The 16,438-nt window shown below is 61.4% G+C and overlaps 1 protein-coding gene across 1 annotated transcript; it reads right to left on the reverse strand.

The window, feature by feature from the left end:
• Nucleotides 1–3,051: 3,051 nt before the first annotated feature.
• On the reverse strand, nt 3,052–9,130 carry ADAMTSL5 (ADAMTS like 5). Its single transcript, XM_035727017.1, is given in 14 exon segments — nt 3,052–4,086; nt 4,396–4,467; nt 4,541–4,739; nt 4,899–5,062; nt 5,210–5,296; nt 5,648–5,759; nt 6,037–6,164; nt 7,262–7,370; nt 7,518–7,578; nt 7,838–7,929; nt 8,040–8,204; nt 8,206–8,236; nt 8,512–8,834; nt 9,036–9,130. Coding segments are annotated over 13 exon segments (1,587 nt in total). The 5' UTR covers nt 8,577–8,834; nt 9,036–9,130; the 3' UTR covers nt 3,052–3,784.
• Between the last annotated feature and the right edge of the window lie 7,308 nt (nt 9,131–16,438).

A 16,438-nucleotide genomic window follows, 5' to 3' on the forward strand; every position in this document is an offset into this window, starting at 1 on the left:
GCTGTGTCCTGCCCTTGCCTGTGTGCCTCAGAGCCGCGGCTCTCAGATTCACCACCCTGCTGCAGGAGTGATCCAGACTTTGGTTTTGGGTGGTGATGGACAGTATTTCACTCAGTTTATGTACACCATTCCACTGTTGGTTGGAGTGGTTTCCCGTTTGTGGTTATTGTGACGAAAGCTGCTAGGAACGTTCTAGAACTGGCCTTTGGTGAGCAGAGCTCTTGTTTCCTTGGGCACACACCTGTCAGAGATTGCAGGGTGAGCATTAGAGTGTCCTGGGGAAGCTGATGCAAATGACCACACACTGGGAGGCTTAAAACCAGAGATTTGTTCTCCCACATTCTGGAGGCCAGAAGCCTGGCAGGACCGAGCTCCCTCCGCAGCCTCCAGGGGGAAGGTCCTTCACCTGTTCCAGCTCCTGGCAGCTCCAGGCCTCCTCGGGCTTGCAGCTGCGTCCCTCCAGCGTCGCCTCTGTAGCCACACGGCTGTCTCCTCTGTCTGTCTTACGAGGACAACTGTCACTGGGTTTAGGGCCCACCTGGATAATCCAGGATGATCTCATCATGAGGCTCTTAATTGCATCTGCAAAGACCTTTTTTCCAAATAAGGTCCCATTCACAGGTTCTGGAGATTAGGACCTGGATATGTGTTCGGCCTTCCATAGTGAGGACCACTTCACCTGGAGCAGCACGGCCAAGCTGTACCCCGCATGGCCCGGACGTCACCCCAGGGGGCTGTGGGACAGCAGCTGTTGGGACCGAGTCCTAGTTCAGGGTCAGAAGGAAGGGAGCGCGGGCCCCGGCAGGCAGTAGAGGGGTGCTGGCTGCAGAGAATTAAAAATACTAAGAAAAGCATGGGAAGCCCAGAGCCAGCCTCCTGCAATGTTGTGGGGAAAACCTTTCGGGGGAACCAGTGAAATAGTCATTGCGGTTACCATCCTCTTACTAACAGGACGCGTTTCAAACTTGCCTGATTTTGTCCTTTCTTCTTGACTAAACACCTCCTCCTGAGGGAAGTGGGTCCAGAGAATTCGCAGCTGTGACCCGCCCCCCAGGCCTCAGCCAAGGGAGCTGGCCGCAGGCAGAGGGTCCTGGCTGCCGCCACCCCCACCGTGCCCCTTCGGGCGACGTTTCAGCCTCTCACCCAAACGGGCATTGCCCATTCCCGAGGGGACACGGTAACTAATAAGAACTGAGAGCCAGTGACTGTGGAGAGGGAGACAGCTCGGGCAGCCCGCTCCTGTCACTCTATGCGACCACCTGCAGTTTTCATCCCTGGGCCGGACTTGAACGTCTTTAGAATTGCAACGTCTTCTTTTAATTGTTCAAGTGTTCGTTTGAAAGCTAAAGAGCAGGGGCACCCGGGTGGCTCAGTCGTTACGCGTCTGCCTTCGGCCCAGGTCATGATCCCAGGGTCCTGGGATGGAGCCCCGCGTCGGGCTCCCTGCCCCGCGGGAAGCCTGCTTCTCCCTCCCCCACTCCCCCTGCTTGTGTTCCCTCTCTCGCTGTGTCTCTCTCTGTCAAATAAATAAAATCTTTAAAAAAAAAATAAAGCTAAAGAGCAAATCCGGAAATCAAGGGCACGTCCCCTGTGGTTGTTACACGATGGTCCCTGGAAACAATGTTGCCGTGCAGAGGAGGGGGCAGTGAAGAGATGGGGTCCCTGCTCGTGGGGCCACTGCCATCCCGTCCACCAGAGTGTGCCCCACGCTGGTCTCTCCTCGCCGGCCGGGCCAGCTGGTTTGGGAGCCCGGGACAGGGCCACCCCATGGACCCCCACTCCCCGACATACCCCACATGACAGCAGGGAGGCAGAGGGGGCACCCGTGGGCTAAGAGGTGCTGGCAGGACTGACAAGCACGGAGGGGCCCTGGGCGTGGGTGCCGTGTATGGAGGCTGGCGTGCGGAAGGAGGTGGCAAGCATCCAGGAGAGAAGTGGGCGCCAGCGAGGGGCACGGGCATGGGGCCCCTGGGGGCTGCAGGCAACTCCTGAATCCCTTCCTTTCCCATCCTGCCACCAGGGGGTGCCAAGGCCCCACGCCTCCTCCAGAACTGTGCCCCATTTTCCGCGGAAGGACTGGAGGGATGCCCCACGTTCAGCACTCGTGGCGGAGGACAGGGCTAGGCCTGGACGGAGAGGCTGGGGGCGGAGGGACTGGGGCCGAGTCCGAGGAGCGTGGTTCCCATGCTCAGAGCTGCGAGGGGCTGAAAGGGGCCCCGCAGATGGGGAAACTGAGGCCAGGGAGGGGCAGGGTCTGGCCGTGGGTCACCTGCAAGGAGGTCAGGGGGCTGAACCTGAGACCCCCCAGTTGAGCATCCCTTGTCCTAGAGAAAAGCACAACCATGGATGGTACCAAATGACAGCAGGAGCCATCCCATCAGGGAGGGAAGGTAAAAGGGTGGCTCTTCCAGGGAGCCCCGAAGAGGTTTGCTGAATGACACCCACCAGGTACCCCCAAATCACACATGACCGAGGCTCCAGAATATATGAGTAGCAGATCTCCAGAGGGTAGGGGACAGGCTGAGAGCTGCGACCAGCCTCCTCTGCTGGGGAGTGGCCCTGGATGGCATGCCAGGAAAGTGTGGCCCCCAAGGGGGCATGGGAGGGTGCACTGGACCAGGAGAAGGAGGAGGGCTGGGGTGCACACACTGTGACAGCATGAATGCGAGTCCAACTACCAGCACATCCTGGGATCTCTGCGGCCCAGTATGCTTAACTCGGGTGCCCTTGTTTTTAAAAAGTGCTTGTAAAAGTTACATAGGAATAAACAATGGATGGAGAGCAGTGTTGCCTGAAAGAAACCCAGCCGGGGTGCCTGGCTGGCTCAGTCCGTGGAGTGTGCGACTCTTGATCTCCGGGTTGTGGGTTCGGACCCCACAATGGGTGTAGAGGCTACTTAAAAAAATAAAAACTTTAAGGGGCGCCTGGGTGGCTCAGTCGTTAAACATCTGCCTTCGGCTCAGGTCATGGTCCCGGGGTCCTGGGATTGAGCCACGCATCGGGCTCCCTGCTTGGCGGGAGGCCTGCTTCTCCCTCACCCACTCCCCCTGCTTGTGTTCCCTCTCTTGCTGTGTCTCTCTCTGTCAAATAAATAAATAAATACTTTAAAAATAAATAAATAAATAAAAACCTTAAGAAAGAGAGAAAGAGGGAAGGAACGAAAGAAAGAAACCATCCAGAATTGCTGAGGCTCTCCAGATTATCTCTGGACTTACTGGTAGCCAGGCAAAGAGGGGAAGTGTGTACATTACAGTATCTGGTTAGGCGTGTCTTCTGGGAGCGTGCCTGTTTGTTAGAGCGTCTTTGAATACATGCAGCCTATGTGTGTCCGTGAGAAGAGAGAGCACATGGTATCAGGTCGTTAAACAGCAATGAGCTTCCTGGTAGCAAGGGCAAGAGGGGAAACGGATACATTACAATGTCTTCCTTTGGGCCTTGCTTGTTTGTGACAGTGTCTCTAAGAAAGTGAGCGTGAGGCAAAGGGAATAAAAGCAGACACAAAGTTTCAAAGTGTAAAATATCTACGAGTTTCCTGGCAGCCAGAGTGAGAGAGGAAATGAGTTCGGGTCTATTCAGTGCGTCCTCACCACTGGCTCCTGGTCACGGCAGTGGATCTGACCATGTGCAGGGCCGTCTAAGCACGTGTGATGGGAAGTCACATAGCTGTGGACGGGAGATATTTCTAAGCTCGCTGGAAGCCAGGGCAAGAGGGGAAATATGCTGAATTTGAGCCTCGTCCGGCATATCTTTCTTGCTGCATGTGGCAAGGGCCTTGTCGAAGGGCTCAGACAGGGCAGTGGCGGGCGGCCAGGCGCACACGGCTCTCCTCAGCGGGGCTCCAGGCCCGGGCATAGCCCATGTGGGGCAGCAGTAGTCGGTCTTGAGTGCCATCCGGGCTGATGAGGCGCTGGGCAGCCAGCAGGTACTCGCGGTGGAGGTCCAGTCGGGGGCAGGGGCAGCGACCCGGTGCCCACACGTACTCGAGGGCCCGCAGCGGCGAGCGGTTCTTGTAGATGAGCTGCACTTGAACCTCATAGCGCGTCTCCTCGGCCTGGTGCAGGCGGCTCAGCACTCGGGCCCTGAACACTGCGGGCAGGACCGCGTGGAGGCTGGCTGGACACTCCACCCCGGGCACCCACCCGCACTCACCCCATTGCCGGAGAAAGGGACTGGGGTCAGATGGGGCACTGGAGGTCTCTGGGGACTGGGGGTGGGGGGAGGGGCTGGGGTCAGGTGAGGTCAGGGATCAATGAGAGGTCGAAGGTCAGATTAGGACAAAGGGTCAGAAGGAGTCCAGTTGGAGTCAGGTCAAGGAGTCTGAGGTAAAGGCCGCAGCGGAGGGTCAGGCTCGGGTCAGTTAGGAGCCAGGTAAGGGCTGGGTTCAGAGTCTCTCACCGAAGTCGCTCCGGCAGTAGTACAGCAGCCGGGGAGCGCGGCCTCGGGTGTCGGGGCAGCGTCCGCAGGGCTCTGCGGGGGCGGCACAGTTAGGGGCACAGGCCTCCCCTCCCTGCTTGCTCCACCCCGGCCATGCCCGCCTCACCTGGGGCCGGGGTCGGGGCGCGAGGGGCGCTGGGAGCTGGGGCTGCGCGGAGGTCGGGGGCCTCCGGTTCTACCTCCCGAGGCTGCTGCTGCCGCAGGGACCAGCCCAGGGCCTGCGCCTGCGCCTGGAAGGGCCCGTAGCGCTCCCGCGGGAGCCGGAACTCGAACTCGATGCCGGGGTTGGGCTCCTGCAGGAGGACCTGGAGGGGTGTCACACCTAGGGAGCCGCAGGACCTGATGGCCCAGCTTTCCCTCTCCGACCCCTGCCTCCCGCCCCCCTCCTGTGGCCCAACCATCCCCTACATCTGCCAGCCCCGCCTCACTGCCCAGCCGCCCCCCCCGCAGAAGTTGGCCCGCACCTGCAGGAGCAGGTCTTGGGACGTGGGCCCAGCCGCGCTCAGCATCTCCTCTGGCCCTGCAGCGCGGGTGTAGACCACACGGGTGCCCGCCGCCTCGTAGGTCCCGGGTGGGCTGACCGCCCAGTTCCCGTTGAGCACGTAGCGCCCGTCGCCCCCTATCAGCGCTGCAAGGGAAAGGTCAGCCCGGGCTCCGGGACCGGACGGGAGACCGTCCGGCCTCCCAACCCTGGCGTCCTCCTCCCCCGGCCTCAGGCTCCCTGGCTGCTCCCAGGCGGCCAGCAGGGTACCTCCCCCCTCGGACCCCGCGATACCCAGGTGGTTGCGGCTCCGGTGGGCTACACGGATGTGTCTGGCACCCTCGGGGATCAGGGTCACGTTCCAGTACCCAGCGAAGGCACCTGGACAGGAGGAAAGGAGAGTGTTGAGGCGCAGGTGGGAGGGTATTTTAGGGACGATTTGAGGATTAAATGAGATACTGCGGTAAGAGGTACCAGGGGTCCTGGTAACCCCCAAACGATCGGTTAACTTTTGGAGTTAGGAGGATTATTTTCGAGTAAGTGCAGCAGGGAAAGAGTTAGAAACCCAACTGTTCCTAGAAGGGCTGGGCCACCTGGCAATAACCAATCAGAATGAAGAGCGAGGGGGGCTGGGCCACAGACTGCCCAATCAGCTCGCGACTTCGCTTCCGGGCCCGAAGCTCGTTAAAGGGCCCGCTCTGGGTTAGCCGGGAGGACGGAGAGGGCGGTCACCGGAGTCTCGGAACACGCGCTGCACCAAAAAGCATGACTCGTTGGTGCCGCCGCAGCGGCCGCAGTGGTCTTCGCGGGCGTCCGAGCCCAGCAAACCGTCACAGCCGGCGCTCTACAGGGGCGGGGAGGACGGGCGCGGCTTCACCGACAGCCCCCTGCCCCGGCCCGTCCTGGGGGGAGCGGGACCGTCCTGGGGGGGCGGGGCCCACGAGTAAAGGGGCGGGCTCTGGAGGGAAGAGGCTGCGGTGGAACCTAGTGGTGGGCGGGACCTGGGGAGGGGGCGGTACAGGCGGGGGCGGGGCTTAGGGAAGAGGGTGGGACCTGGGACTGAAAGGGATGGGCCCCGGGTGTGAGACGGACGGGCTTTGCGGGGTCCCGCGAGGCCTTACGAGGCAGCGGCCAGCCACGCAGAGCCCCTGGGTCCCCGGGCTGCAGGGGGTGCCGTCCAGGACGCGGCCGAAGCTGTGGTAGAAGGAGTGGCCCTCGGCCAGACAGTTGAGGTCGCACTGGTTGGGCGCTGGGGGCGGGAGGAATTGTGGGGCCAGTGGAGTACCTCTGTCCGAGTTCCAGCCTCCTCCCCCTCAGGCAGATGAGGCCCGGAGACTCAGCCAAAGCCACAGATGGAGGTTGAGGCAGAGCCAGGGCTGGAACCTAAGCATTCTGCCCCCAGCTCCCGGGGACTGTCCTGGGCCTGCGTACACGCACGAGCGCATGCTTTCATTCATTCAGGTTAAGCTCTCACATTAGGGAGTCCCTACACGTTATCCATTGCTAACATCCTTACCCATTCTTCATTCGTTCTTTAGTTCCGCAAACACTCACAGAGCACCTACTATTTTCCCAACACTGTTCCAGGCTCTGGGGTACAGCCGTGGGCAGAGGTCACACAGCACTTGGGCCCAGCATGTGCCCAATAAAAAGCGTTCAGTGCTGACCGAATTCTGCGTAGCCTGGGTGTGTCACTGGCCCTCCCCAGGACTCAGTTTCCCCCTCTGCCTGGCAGTGGGGCAGAATGGGAAGTCGCAGGCACAAGCCCACGTAGCCCTGATCCCTGCTCCTCCTGGCTCCCACCCCCCTGAGCCAGCCCTTGGTGGGCCTCTGCGGGGGTGGGATCGCGGCAAATTTCCTCTAATTCTTAGGGGAAAAAACCCCAACCCTCCCCCTCAAAAAAACCCAATGAGGTCGACAGATGGAATGTTCTCCATATCTGTGTCTGCTTCCACTATAGTGTCTAAAGCTGCCTGTTTCCTTTAAATCCGGAGGCGCGCTGCCTTGGGCACACAGTTGTATAACTTGCCTTCAGCTAAATGCGGCAACATTTCCTGCTACGGGGATAAGTTTGAGGACTCTTGGCCTCTGCATACAGCTCCAAGTAAATCCTCAGCCTGGTGTTCAACCCCGAGCAGGACAGACCCTGCCCCTCCCTCTGCTCCTGTTTCACAGATCACAGCGTTGCTCTCCCTCCCCCACGCTGTCACTTCAACTCCTAGGCATCCTTCAAAGGCCCAGGGCTAATGTTCTCTTCTCCTTGCAGTCCGTCCTCCAGTCTTCTTGCTTTCTTAGCAACCCCTTCTCCCTGCCTCTTCTGGACCAACAGGAGGGAAGGCTACTCACCACCATAGAAAGGCACCCACTGGTAAGTCTTCTGGGTGCCCAGGACGGGGTGGCCATTGTAGAGGGCACACTGGAGATCTCGGAAGGGAATGGCCCCTACGGGACAGTCCTGAGGACAAAGATAGGTCCGAGGCTGGGAGAGCCCCGGGGGAGCCCAGAGAACCTGGGAGGGTGGCAATGGTATCTGGGGGCCTGAGCCAGGAAACAGAAGGTCTTCAAGGCCCAGCCAAGGGTCTGGGAGGTAGACAGAACTTACCGGCAAATGGCAGAGGTGGTACTCGTGGGAGTCTCCCCAGCACGGCTCTCCCCCAGGAAACCTACAAGGAGCAAGATGTCCAGAGCGTGGTTAGGACCCCCAGTAACCTTCTTTCCGGAGCTGGCCTGCCCCCCCTCCACCTTTGGCCTGGTCAGCCCCACCCACATTCCAGTTGGATCAGTGGGATTAAAAGGCACAGCATGTGTGGGCAGGCTGAAGGTGCGGCCAGGAGTGGGGCGGGCTGGCAGGAGAGGGGGGGGCAGACACCCCCCTCTCACCCCACCCCACCCCACCCAGCCAAACCCCAGCTTTCTGCTCACCAGAAGCAGCGCCTGCTGCGCACCGAGAGACCCCGCCCACAAGAGCTGGAACAGCGACTCCAGGAACCCCACGGGGTCCACTCACCTGGACCCTACTTGGGGAGAGAGAGGCACCATCAGCCTGGAGAGGAGCCTGGTGGCCCCCAGACCACTGGCCAGGTCCCTAAGTCCACTGGCTCCCTGGACTCATGTCCCCCCTTACCTGAGCACTGCCCCCTAAACCACAGTTCAGGAGGGTCCACAGCAGAAGGAGGTTCTGGAGGGGGCGAAGTGTGGGGGAGCAGGGAGGGCGCTGCAGTGGGGGTGCCAGGAGGCCGGGGTCTGAACCCCAGCTCTGTCCCAATTGGCTGTGTGATTTGGGGCAGTAAATTTAACCTCTCTGGGCCTCTGTTCTTGTCTCTGAAAAGTGGGGTAATAACAGAGCCCCCCGTTACAGGAAAGTTTCAGGGGCCCATCGGATCAGGGAAGAAAGACAAGTGGCACAGAGCCTGGCAGTGGAGAGGGAGAGCTCAAAGAATTATCTGCTTTTATTATTATTGACTGTGTATTGTCTTATAATGTACAGTAGCTGCTAAATCTGTGTCTGATTATGGAAGGAATCATTCCAGGATAGTGCAAGGGTGTCTCCAGGGTCGGGGCCCCATAACCACTCACCCCACCATTGTTGTTTCTACCTTCCTGTGTGGCCGAGGGCCAGACACTCCACTTTCCCGGGCCTCAGTTTCCCCATCTGTGCCATGGGGACCAGCTGGACTCAGTCCAGGGCTCTAGGAGGGACTTTGCAGAGGTGCGGCCTGGTGGGGGCTGGGTCAGGGCCCGAGTCCCTGGCAGAAGCCCCCGGCCTGCCCCTGGGCCTCCAGCACCACCTCAGCTCCCAGACCCGAGGCAGCAGGGAGCCCCTGGATTGAGGGATAACAAGGGGGGCGTGACCTGGCCCCAGTCCAGTCGCCGACTCCTGACCTCATGTGCAGAGGGTGTGGGCCCCACCGAGGGCGGCCTGCAGAGGTAAAGGGGCCACTGATGAGATTGATGCAGGAAAGAGGGAGGCATCTGGGGGTGACGGGATTGGGGTGGGGGCAGACTTTCCCTGCCCGGGCCTCACTTTCCCCATCTGTCAGGGGAAGGATGAAGACACTTGCCACCCACACCCTCCTCAACACCATGGCATTGCTGGAGAAAGGGGGAGGGAAGTGGCCACCTGGTGAGTCCTTTCTCGGGCCACGGCCAAGGCTGCCTGGTGGTCAGCAGAGCCCGAAGGATGTGAAGGACAAGCTGGAGGTGTCCAGCCCCGAGGTCCTGGACACCGGTCCTGTACCAGTTGACCCTCTGGGGCCTCTTGAGCCCCAGCTTCCCTGGTTCTCAGGCACTGGCTCTGACATTCCCACCTGGGGCATCAGGGGCTGGGGCCCCTGGTGGCTCCAGGTGCTGAGAGCCTTGGGGACCACTGGGCAGGTCCCCTTCTCTGCCCAGGGCTGTGTAGCCAGCTGTGTCCCTGCCCCTCTCTGAGCCCAGAGCCCTGGCCGGCCTGGGAAGAAGTTGGCTGGAGAGCTGAGATAGGGGGAGAGGGCTTGGCCTTCTGACACCCCCTCTCCCACCACACACACTCAGCACTAGCTTGAGGGGACGGAGTGTAAACGGTGGGAACTGAGGGGCTAGAAGCACCATCTTTCTTCCCCCGGGAGACCCCTCCTGGCGGAGCAAGACACACTTCGTTCTGGCTGCACTCCTGACTGCAGGTGTGATCCCAGGGCAAGCCAGACCTCTTAGGCCTCAGTTTCCCCAGGAGGAAGTGGGAATGAGCTTTCTCCCCCCCTGGGGACTGCTGCCTGGCCAGCCCCTACCCGGACCGGGCCCTGGGACCGGGATAGTGGGAGGATAGGAAGAGGGACTTACCGGCTACGTAGAGCCCCGGCGGCACGTCCTGGCTCCCCCGGCGGCCCCAGGACGAGCGGAAGCGGCGGGGCCCGCGGGGAGGCGCGAGGGGGAGCCAGGGCAGCCCCTCCCACCCGGCCTCCCAGGGCGCGCCCAGGCCGGGGTCCGCAGGGGCGGCAGCCCCGTGCGCCCTCGCGCGGCCGTTGCGCGCCTCGGCGCGTGTCTACGGCAGGGGACTGCCCCGCGCGGGCCCCGGGCCCCCGGAGCCGCGGCCTGGTGTTCCAGCGCACGTATCCCGGCGACCTTGGAAAGCCCAGGGCGGGGAGCCGTGCGGAACTGACCGCCTCTACCCCCCACCCCGGGGCTGCTATTCCGGGCGCCGCGCTCAGGGCCAGGGAATGTGCGAGAACCGAGGTGGCCCTGCCATGGTTCCGGGAATCCGGGACGCTGCCGCCTTTCCACCGACGCCAGATCGCGTCCCCCCCCCCGAGGGTCCCCTTTCCCGGTCAGTACCCCTCTCCCCTGGTCCTCCCTCCTAACCCTCCCTCAAGGTCATCCTACTGAGGAAGCCCGCTCGCCTGGGTTGCAATCCTGGGGTTCCCCCTCCAGGTCCCGGCCACCCCGGAGCAGGGCCCCAACGCACTGGGAGAAGCTCAGCTCCAGAGGCCGGGCGTGGGGGGCGGAGAGTCCCCTTCCCAGCCCTGCCAGCAGCATTCCCGTGCACTGCTGTCACCAAAGGACGTGCCCCACCCTGCCTTCCGCCCTCCCTGCCTGGCCGCGGGCTGTGCGCTGAGGCCTTGGAGCCAGACCGGGGTCCAGAAGATCCGTTTCCCCCGCGCGGCAGTGACCCCCTCCCTAGGATTTTAGTTTTCCCATCCAGGCAATGGGATCGGTGGGGTTCTTCACCAAGACACTTCCAAGGGGACCTCAGCTCTTTCTGAGGGCTGGCAAGGGCCACGTTACCCCAGGCATCCCCCCTACCCCACCCTTTCCCAGCTCGGCTTCTGCGCTGGCCCCCTCCCCCTGCTCATGCAGCAAGCAGTAGGTGCCCTCTGCTCACCCCCTCCCCTGGCTCCTTGCTCTTGCCCATGATGTTCCCTGACGGGTGGCTTGAGGAGATGGGGACACCAAGGGGACGATGAGTGGACTGCCCCTCTGGTCATAGGCAAGCCCAGGCCCAGCTTGATTGCCCCCCTCCTCCTGGAAGCCCACCGTGGGGTATCCAGCCCTGACCACGGGGAGGGGCGTTACCAGTCCAGCTCTGGCTGCCTTCCAGCCCAGAGCAGCTCAGAGCAGGTCGCCTCGATGCCATCTCTGCATGCAGTCTTTACTGAGCACCTACTATGTGCAGGTGCAGCTGTGAACGACCCAGCTAACTAGGCTGAGGGAGGCAACCCCCTGGGAGTGCAGAGTCCTACCTTTCGATGGGGACACTCAGAGGCAATAGCCCAGGCCCACTGCAGATGGGGTTGGGAGTCAGCAAGGCCTTACTGAAGAGGCAATTCCCAGAAGGAGGAGGGCAGTGTGGGCGGAGGAGACAGCCTGTGCACAGCCCCTGAGCGAGAACAGGAGAACAAGGGACAGTTGGGAGGTCAGGGTGGGTCAGGGGGCGGAGATGAGGTTAGAGGGGGGGTCAAGGGATGGGAGCCCCGGAGGTGGGGGAGGGTGTTCTAGTCTTGGAAAAGCCACACCTGGCTGCCGTGGGGGCCAGGAAGGCAGCGAGGAGGCAGCAGCGTCCGGTCCCGGGGTAGGTAGAGCCCCCGTGCTGGCATTTCGGGTGGAGCTGAGGAGCCTTGGGCGGCTCTCAGCTGTTGGGGAGCAGAGCATGTAGGAGTTCCATGGGGGGCAGCAGTGGGAAGAGGTGAGGCGGGAGCTTGGCCTGAGCTGCTGGGAAGGGAGGTGCCCATTGGCTGGGGGGGGGGGGGCAGGCATAGGAGGACACGTGCACAGGTCGCTCCTGGACGGGTCTGGGGTGAGACGTCTGTGGGCCAGCAAGAAGAGGCTGGGAGAGCAGGGGCTTTGTCTGGCTGGAGAGAGACAGGTGGGTGCCCTTGACACATGGGGGTGTTTAGAGGCATGGGTGAGATCACGGGGCATGAGTATGGATGGAGTGGAGACTGGGGCCTGTGTACCAGGGGCCTGGGATGGGGGAGGGGGAGGGGGGGCCTGGGGTCCTAGAGGCCTAGGGATGTTGGGCTTCAGGGAAGAGGGAGAGTGGGGGGGGAGGAATCAGCATTGACAGAGGCAGTCAGTGACCTTGATGAGGTTAATCCCCGTTGGACAGGGCCTGAGAACGGGTAGCAGGAGAGGGGGTGGGGGAAGCAAGGGCAGGCACCCTCTGCTGAGCACCTACTGTGTAGTAGCTGCGGCCTGCTGTGTATACAGGAGTCACTGCACGCTGCCAGGAGGGTATGCAGCAGGCACTGTGTCCTGCAGGAGCAGGGGCATCAGAAATAAATCCAGGCTTGGCTCAGGGGCTCCACCAAGTGGACAGTCTCCTTCCCTCAGACGTGCCTCCTTCCCTGAGTCCCCATCCAAAGAGCTCTGCAGGGTGTGCATACAGCAGGCACTGTGCCCTGCAGAGTGCCTAGAGCACTGCGTCCTATAGACATGTATTCAGCAGACACTTATCTCTGCAGGGAGTGTATTCGGTAGATACTGCACCCTACAGGGACTGCACTGTAGTAGTCTGAGGCTTTCAAGGAGTGCATACAGCAGGCACTGTGTCCCCACTGTGTATACAGGAGTCACTCGAGCGGCCAGGAGGGCATGCAGCAGGCACTGTGTCCCACTGTGTATACAGGAGTCACTCGAGCGGCCAGGAAGGCATACAGCAGGCACTGTGTCCCACTGTGTATACGGGAGTCACTCGAGCGGCCAGGAGGGCATACAGCAGGCACTGTGTCCCACTGTGTATACAGGAGTCACTCGAGCGGCCAGGAGGGCATGCAGCAGGCACTGTGTCCCGCAGGGAGGGGACACAGCAGGTGCTGGGGCCTGCGTGGGGGCCTAGCGCCTTGGAGAGGGAGCATGTGGAGGCAGATGGGGATGCGGTGAAGATAGGGCGTCTTGGGCCCTGGGCCCCCACCTCTGTTCCCTCGGGCCCCAGCCTCCTGCCTCTGTCCTCTGTCCTCTGTCCTCTGGCCACAGCTCAGCTGGACTCAGCAGATTCCCGGAGAAGGAGGCCAAGCGCTCAGCTCGAAGTACCTCGTGCAGGTGGAGGGGTGCTTATGAGGGTTATAGACTGCAGGTGTGCGGCATCTCAGCCCCTCCACCCCTCCTGTGCCCTGGCTTAGACCCCCGACAGGGGGGCAGTGCGGCCCCCTACCCTGAGCTCTAGCCTGGGCCGTCCCTGAGGCAGGGCCCGGGGGGATCAGGCCAAGCGGACACAGGTCCCCGCGGATGCGGGTCAGCTGGGCTCCTGCCACCTCTGTGGTCTTGCAGCCTTTGGGGCTCAGGAAATGCCCACGAGCAGATCCTGTGGCCTCTGCCTGCCCCCCCCAAACCCCAACTCCCTGTGGCCTCCTGTGATGCCTCAGGCCTGGCCACATGGTCCCCGGGACGTTTCAGCCTCCAGAGGAGCCTGGACGGGGGTGGGGGGGGGGGGGCTCCTGCCACTCCTGCCCCAGAACCCTGGCTTCCCGCAGCTGCCCCGAGATGAATTCTCACTCCCACTTCATAGGGATGCTGAGGGGCAGCGGGACCCAGAGAGCCTGGGCGGCTTCTCCCCCACATCCGAATGGGTGTCCTGAGTTCCTTCTTGGAGGGAGTGGGGGGGGGGCTTGCTTGGGTTGGGATCCCTGCCGGCAGGACCTGGAGGAGCAGGGAGGGGGGCAGGAGAGGGTGTGGGGGAGAGGGCATCCTCAGCAGGGGGACAGAGGGAGGGCACAGGCAAAGGCCGGGTGGCTGGAGGCCCAGGTGAGGACCGGGCGGGGCAGGGGGCCTGTGCGGCTGGTGGGGGGGCGGAGGGAGCGAGGGGGTCCGCTTGGAGCAGAGAGGGGCGGGAGCCCGGGAGGCTCGCTGAACATGGCAGGTCATCTCAGGCACACGGTCAGGAGGAAACATCAAGAAAGTGATGCGTGACACGGTGCCAATCATAGAGAGGAAGAGATGCATGTTACATAAATTCAGACGGGAAGGGGAAAGGGACACCCCTTGTGTTGCCCACGATGATCCTGGCGCAGGGTTACGGGTGACCGAGTTACTGCCTTAGAGGTTCTCTGTGAATTTCTGTAATGACCTTCTAATTCAGATTTTTAAAGAAAATTTTTATTTTGAAATAATTTTAGATTTACAGAAAATTGCGAAGATGTTAGAGAGTTTCTGTCTACACTTTGTCATCAGTGGTATAATCCGCTCCCCGCGACAAGACGTCCAGATCCTCGTCCCGGGACCTGGGACGTGTCCCCTCACGTGGCAGAGGGGACCTTGTCAGGGCCCCCGAGGAGGGGTGACCCTGGGTTCCTGGGGGGCCCGGCGTCCTCACGAGGGGGAGGCAGAGGGTGGGAGTCCCAGAGACGGGCAGACCCCGCGCGGCTGGCGGCGAGGATGGAGGGGGGCCGCGGGCCAGGAAGAGGCCGGAGCCGGGTCTCCCGGGGGACCCAGGGGGGGGGACCAGCCCTGCCCACGCCGGGGTTTTAGGACTTCTGACTTCACAACGTGAGGTTGATAAATGGTGATTTTTTTTTTAACTACCAAATTTGTGGTGATTTGTTACAATAGCCCTAGGAAACAAATATTTTTGTCACCACTCGGGAACTGGTATTGGCACATTGCTATTACTAATGAATAATATTAGCAATTACTATTACTATTAACCGAACTCCAAATTGTATATGGATTTCACCATGTGTGTGTTTTTAGATAATTTCCCTTTTCTGTTCCAGGATCTCATCCAGGATCTCCCATGACATTGAGCTACTTTTCTCATAATTGGTAAAAAGACCCAAGCAGATGAAATGGAGATTATTCGTGTGGAAATCTGGCCGGGTCTGACGCTCACGCAGCACTGTGCACACAGCTGGAGTCAATCAATGTCCCTGGAGAGGAGTCGAAGCAGCATCCAGCTGGAGAGAGGATGTCAGGATAGGTGTCCCCCTCCCCCCAGAGGAGAAGCACCCACTCTGGACCCTGAGGATGCCCCTTCTGTGGGCAGGCTGTGGGGAGTGTGGGGAGGGTCTGAACTTGCATGAGGCCACCCAGCAGGTCAGCACCTATGGAGTAGACAGCAGGGACAAACACAGGCCCGTGTCCGCATGTGGTGGGCCCAGTCTGGTGGGATGAAAACCAGCAGACCTGCAAGGAAATGACATAATCTCAGGTTGTGAGGGACCGCAGAGGGAATCGCGGGGTGGAGGTGGCCTCCTGGACAAGGGTGGCCCTTGCCTAGGCCCTCGAAGATGAGAAGGGGCCGCTGGGAGGAGACTCGGGGATGGGGAGCATCATGAGCAGAGAAGGACATATGCAAAGGCCCTTGGGATGAGCTTGGTATGGGATCTTGGACCAGCAGAGAGGCCAGGGCGGCTGGACTGGGGTGAGTGAGTGGGTGGGTGGGAGGCCCACGGGGGGTGAATCAGCAGGCTTTAGTTGGAATATGATTTGGTTCTGGAGGGCTTCTTGCTCGTAGGAAGAGATTGAGCCTCCTGCCCCCGGGTCCCGGAGCAGGCCCTGAAACCAGCTCCCAGCCTCCCCCCTGGTTCTGTGAGCCTCCAAGGGCCCAAACACTCTGTGTCCCCTGATCTAGCCAGGCGGTTGATGCTTCCCTCATCTTCCTCTTGGGTAGACAGTCCTGAGGAATGTTGTACCCAGTTCCTTGGGGACCCACACGGGTCACCAGGGCTCACTGCCCTATGCCCCATCCTCCCCAGCCACTCACTCCTGCTCTGCACCAAACCCTTGCTTCAGGCTCTGTGTTTGGCAGAGCCCAGATGGCGATATGGGAGGAGAGACAAGCCTCCCACTTCGGCATCCTGCTGGCCTGCCCCATGTCATCAAGAGGGAGTGAAGACGGGGACAGGGACCTCGGACCCAAGCTGCAGGCACTGGGAGAAGGAAGAGGAGCCTCAAAGGATAACTGAAGAGATGTGGAAGAAGGGTGGGGGAGAAAGCCTGCAGAGCGGGGTCTGGAAGCACAGGAGAGGACACGGCTTCTAGAAGGAGCCAGCGAGGCGCATGAGGCTGGGAGAGGCAAGGACAGAGTTTGGTCCTGGATGGGGCGGGGCGGGGGTGGGGAGCCGGGTCTAGCCTCCCCCACACCGCTGAGCCAGTCTGGAGACAGCGCGTGGCCGCAGTCATGGGGTTTCCAGAGTGTGGTAGCAGCTCCGCTCCCGGCCGCCCCCAGGGAGCTGCCAGGTGGGGTGACTGCTCACAAGTGCGGGCACGAGGGAGTCTATGGCGTTTTCAAAGGCCAGGAGGCCGGAAAGGGACCCAGAGCCTCATGCTCTGGCTCCGGCACCTTCCGGAAGGGGCAGACTGTGCCACCCACATGCCCATGGGCTCACACCTCCCCAGGGAGGCCTCCAGGAGTCTCACCGCGGGGGCTGTTTCGGCAGCTGTCCCCTCTACCTGCAGGAGGTAGTTGGAGCGAAGCTTCCCGGCATTTCTCCTAGGAAATGTGCTGAGTCTGGGGAGTTAGGTCAGTGAAGGAACAGACTATAGCCTGGAGCACGCGGGCTCTGGGCGGAAGCGGCGGGTGGCCAGACCAGGTGCCGGCCCCGAAAGACCAGCCCC

The sequence above is a fragment of the Zalophus californianus genome, chromosome 1 (genome assembly GCF_009762305.2).
Source record: "Zalophus californianus isolate mZalCal1 chromosome 1, mZalCal1.pri.v2, whole genome shotgun sequence".
NCBI lineage: Eukaryota > Metazoa > Chordata > Mammalia > Carnivora > Otariidae > Zalophus > Zalophus californianus.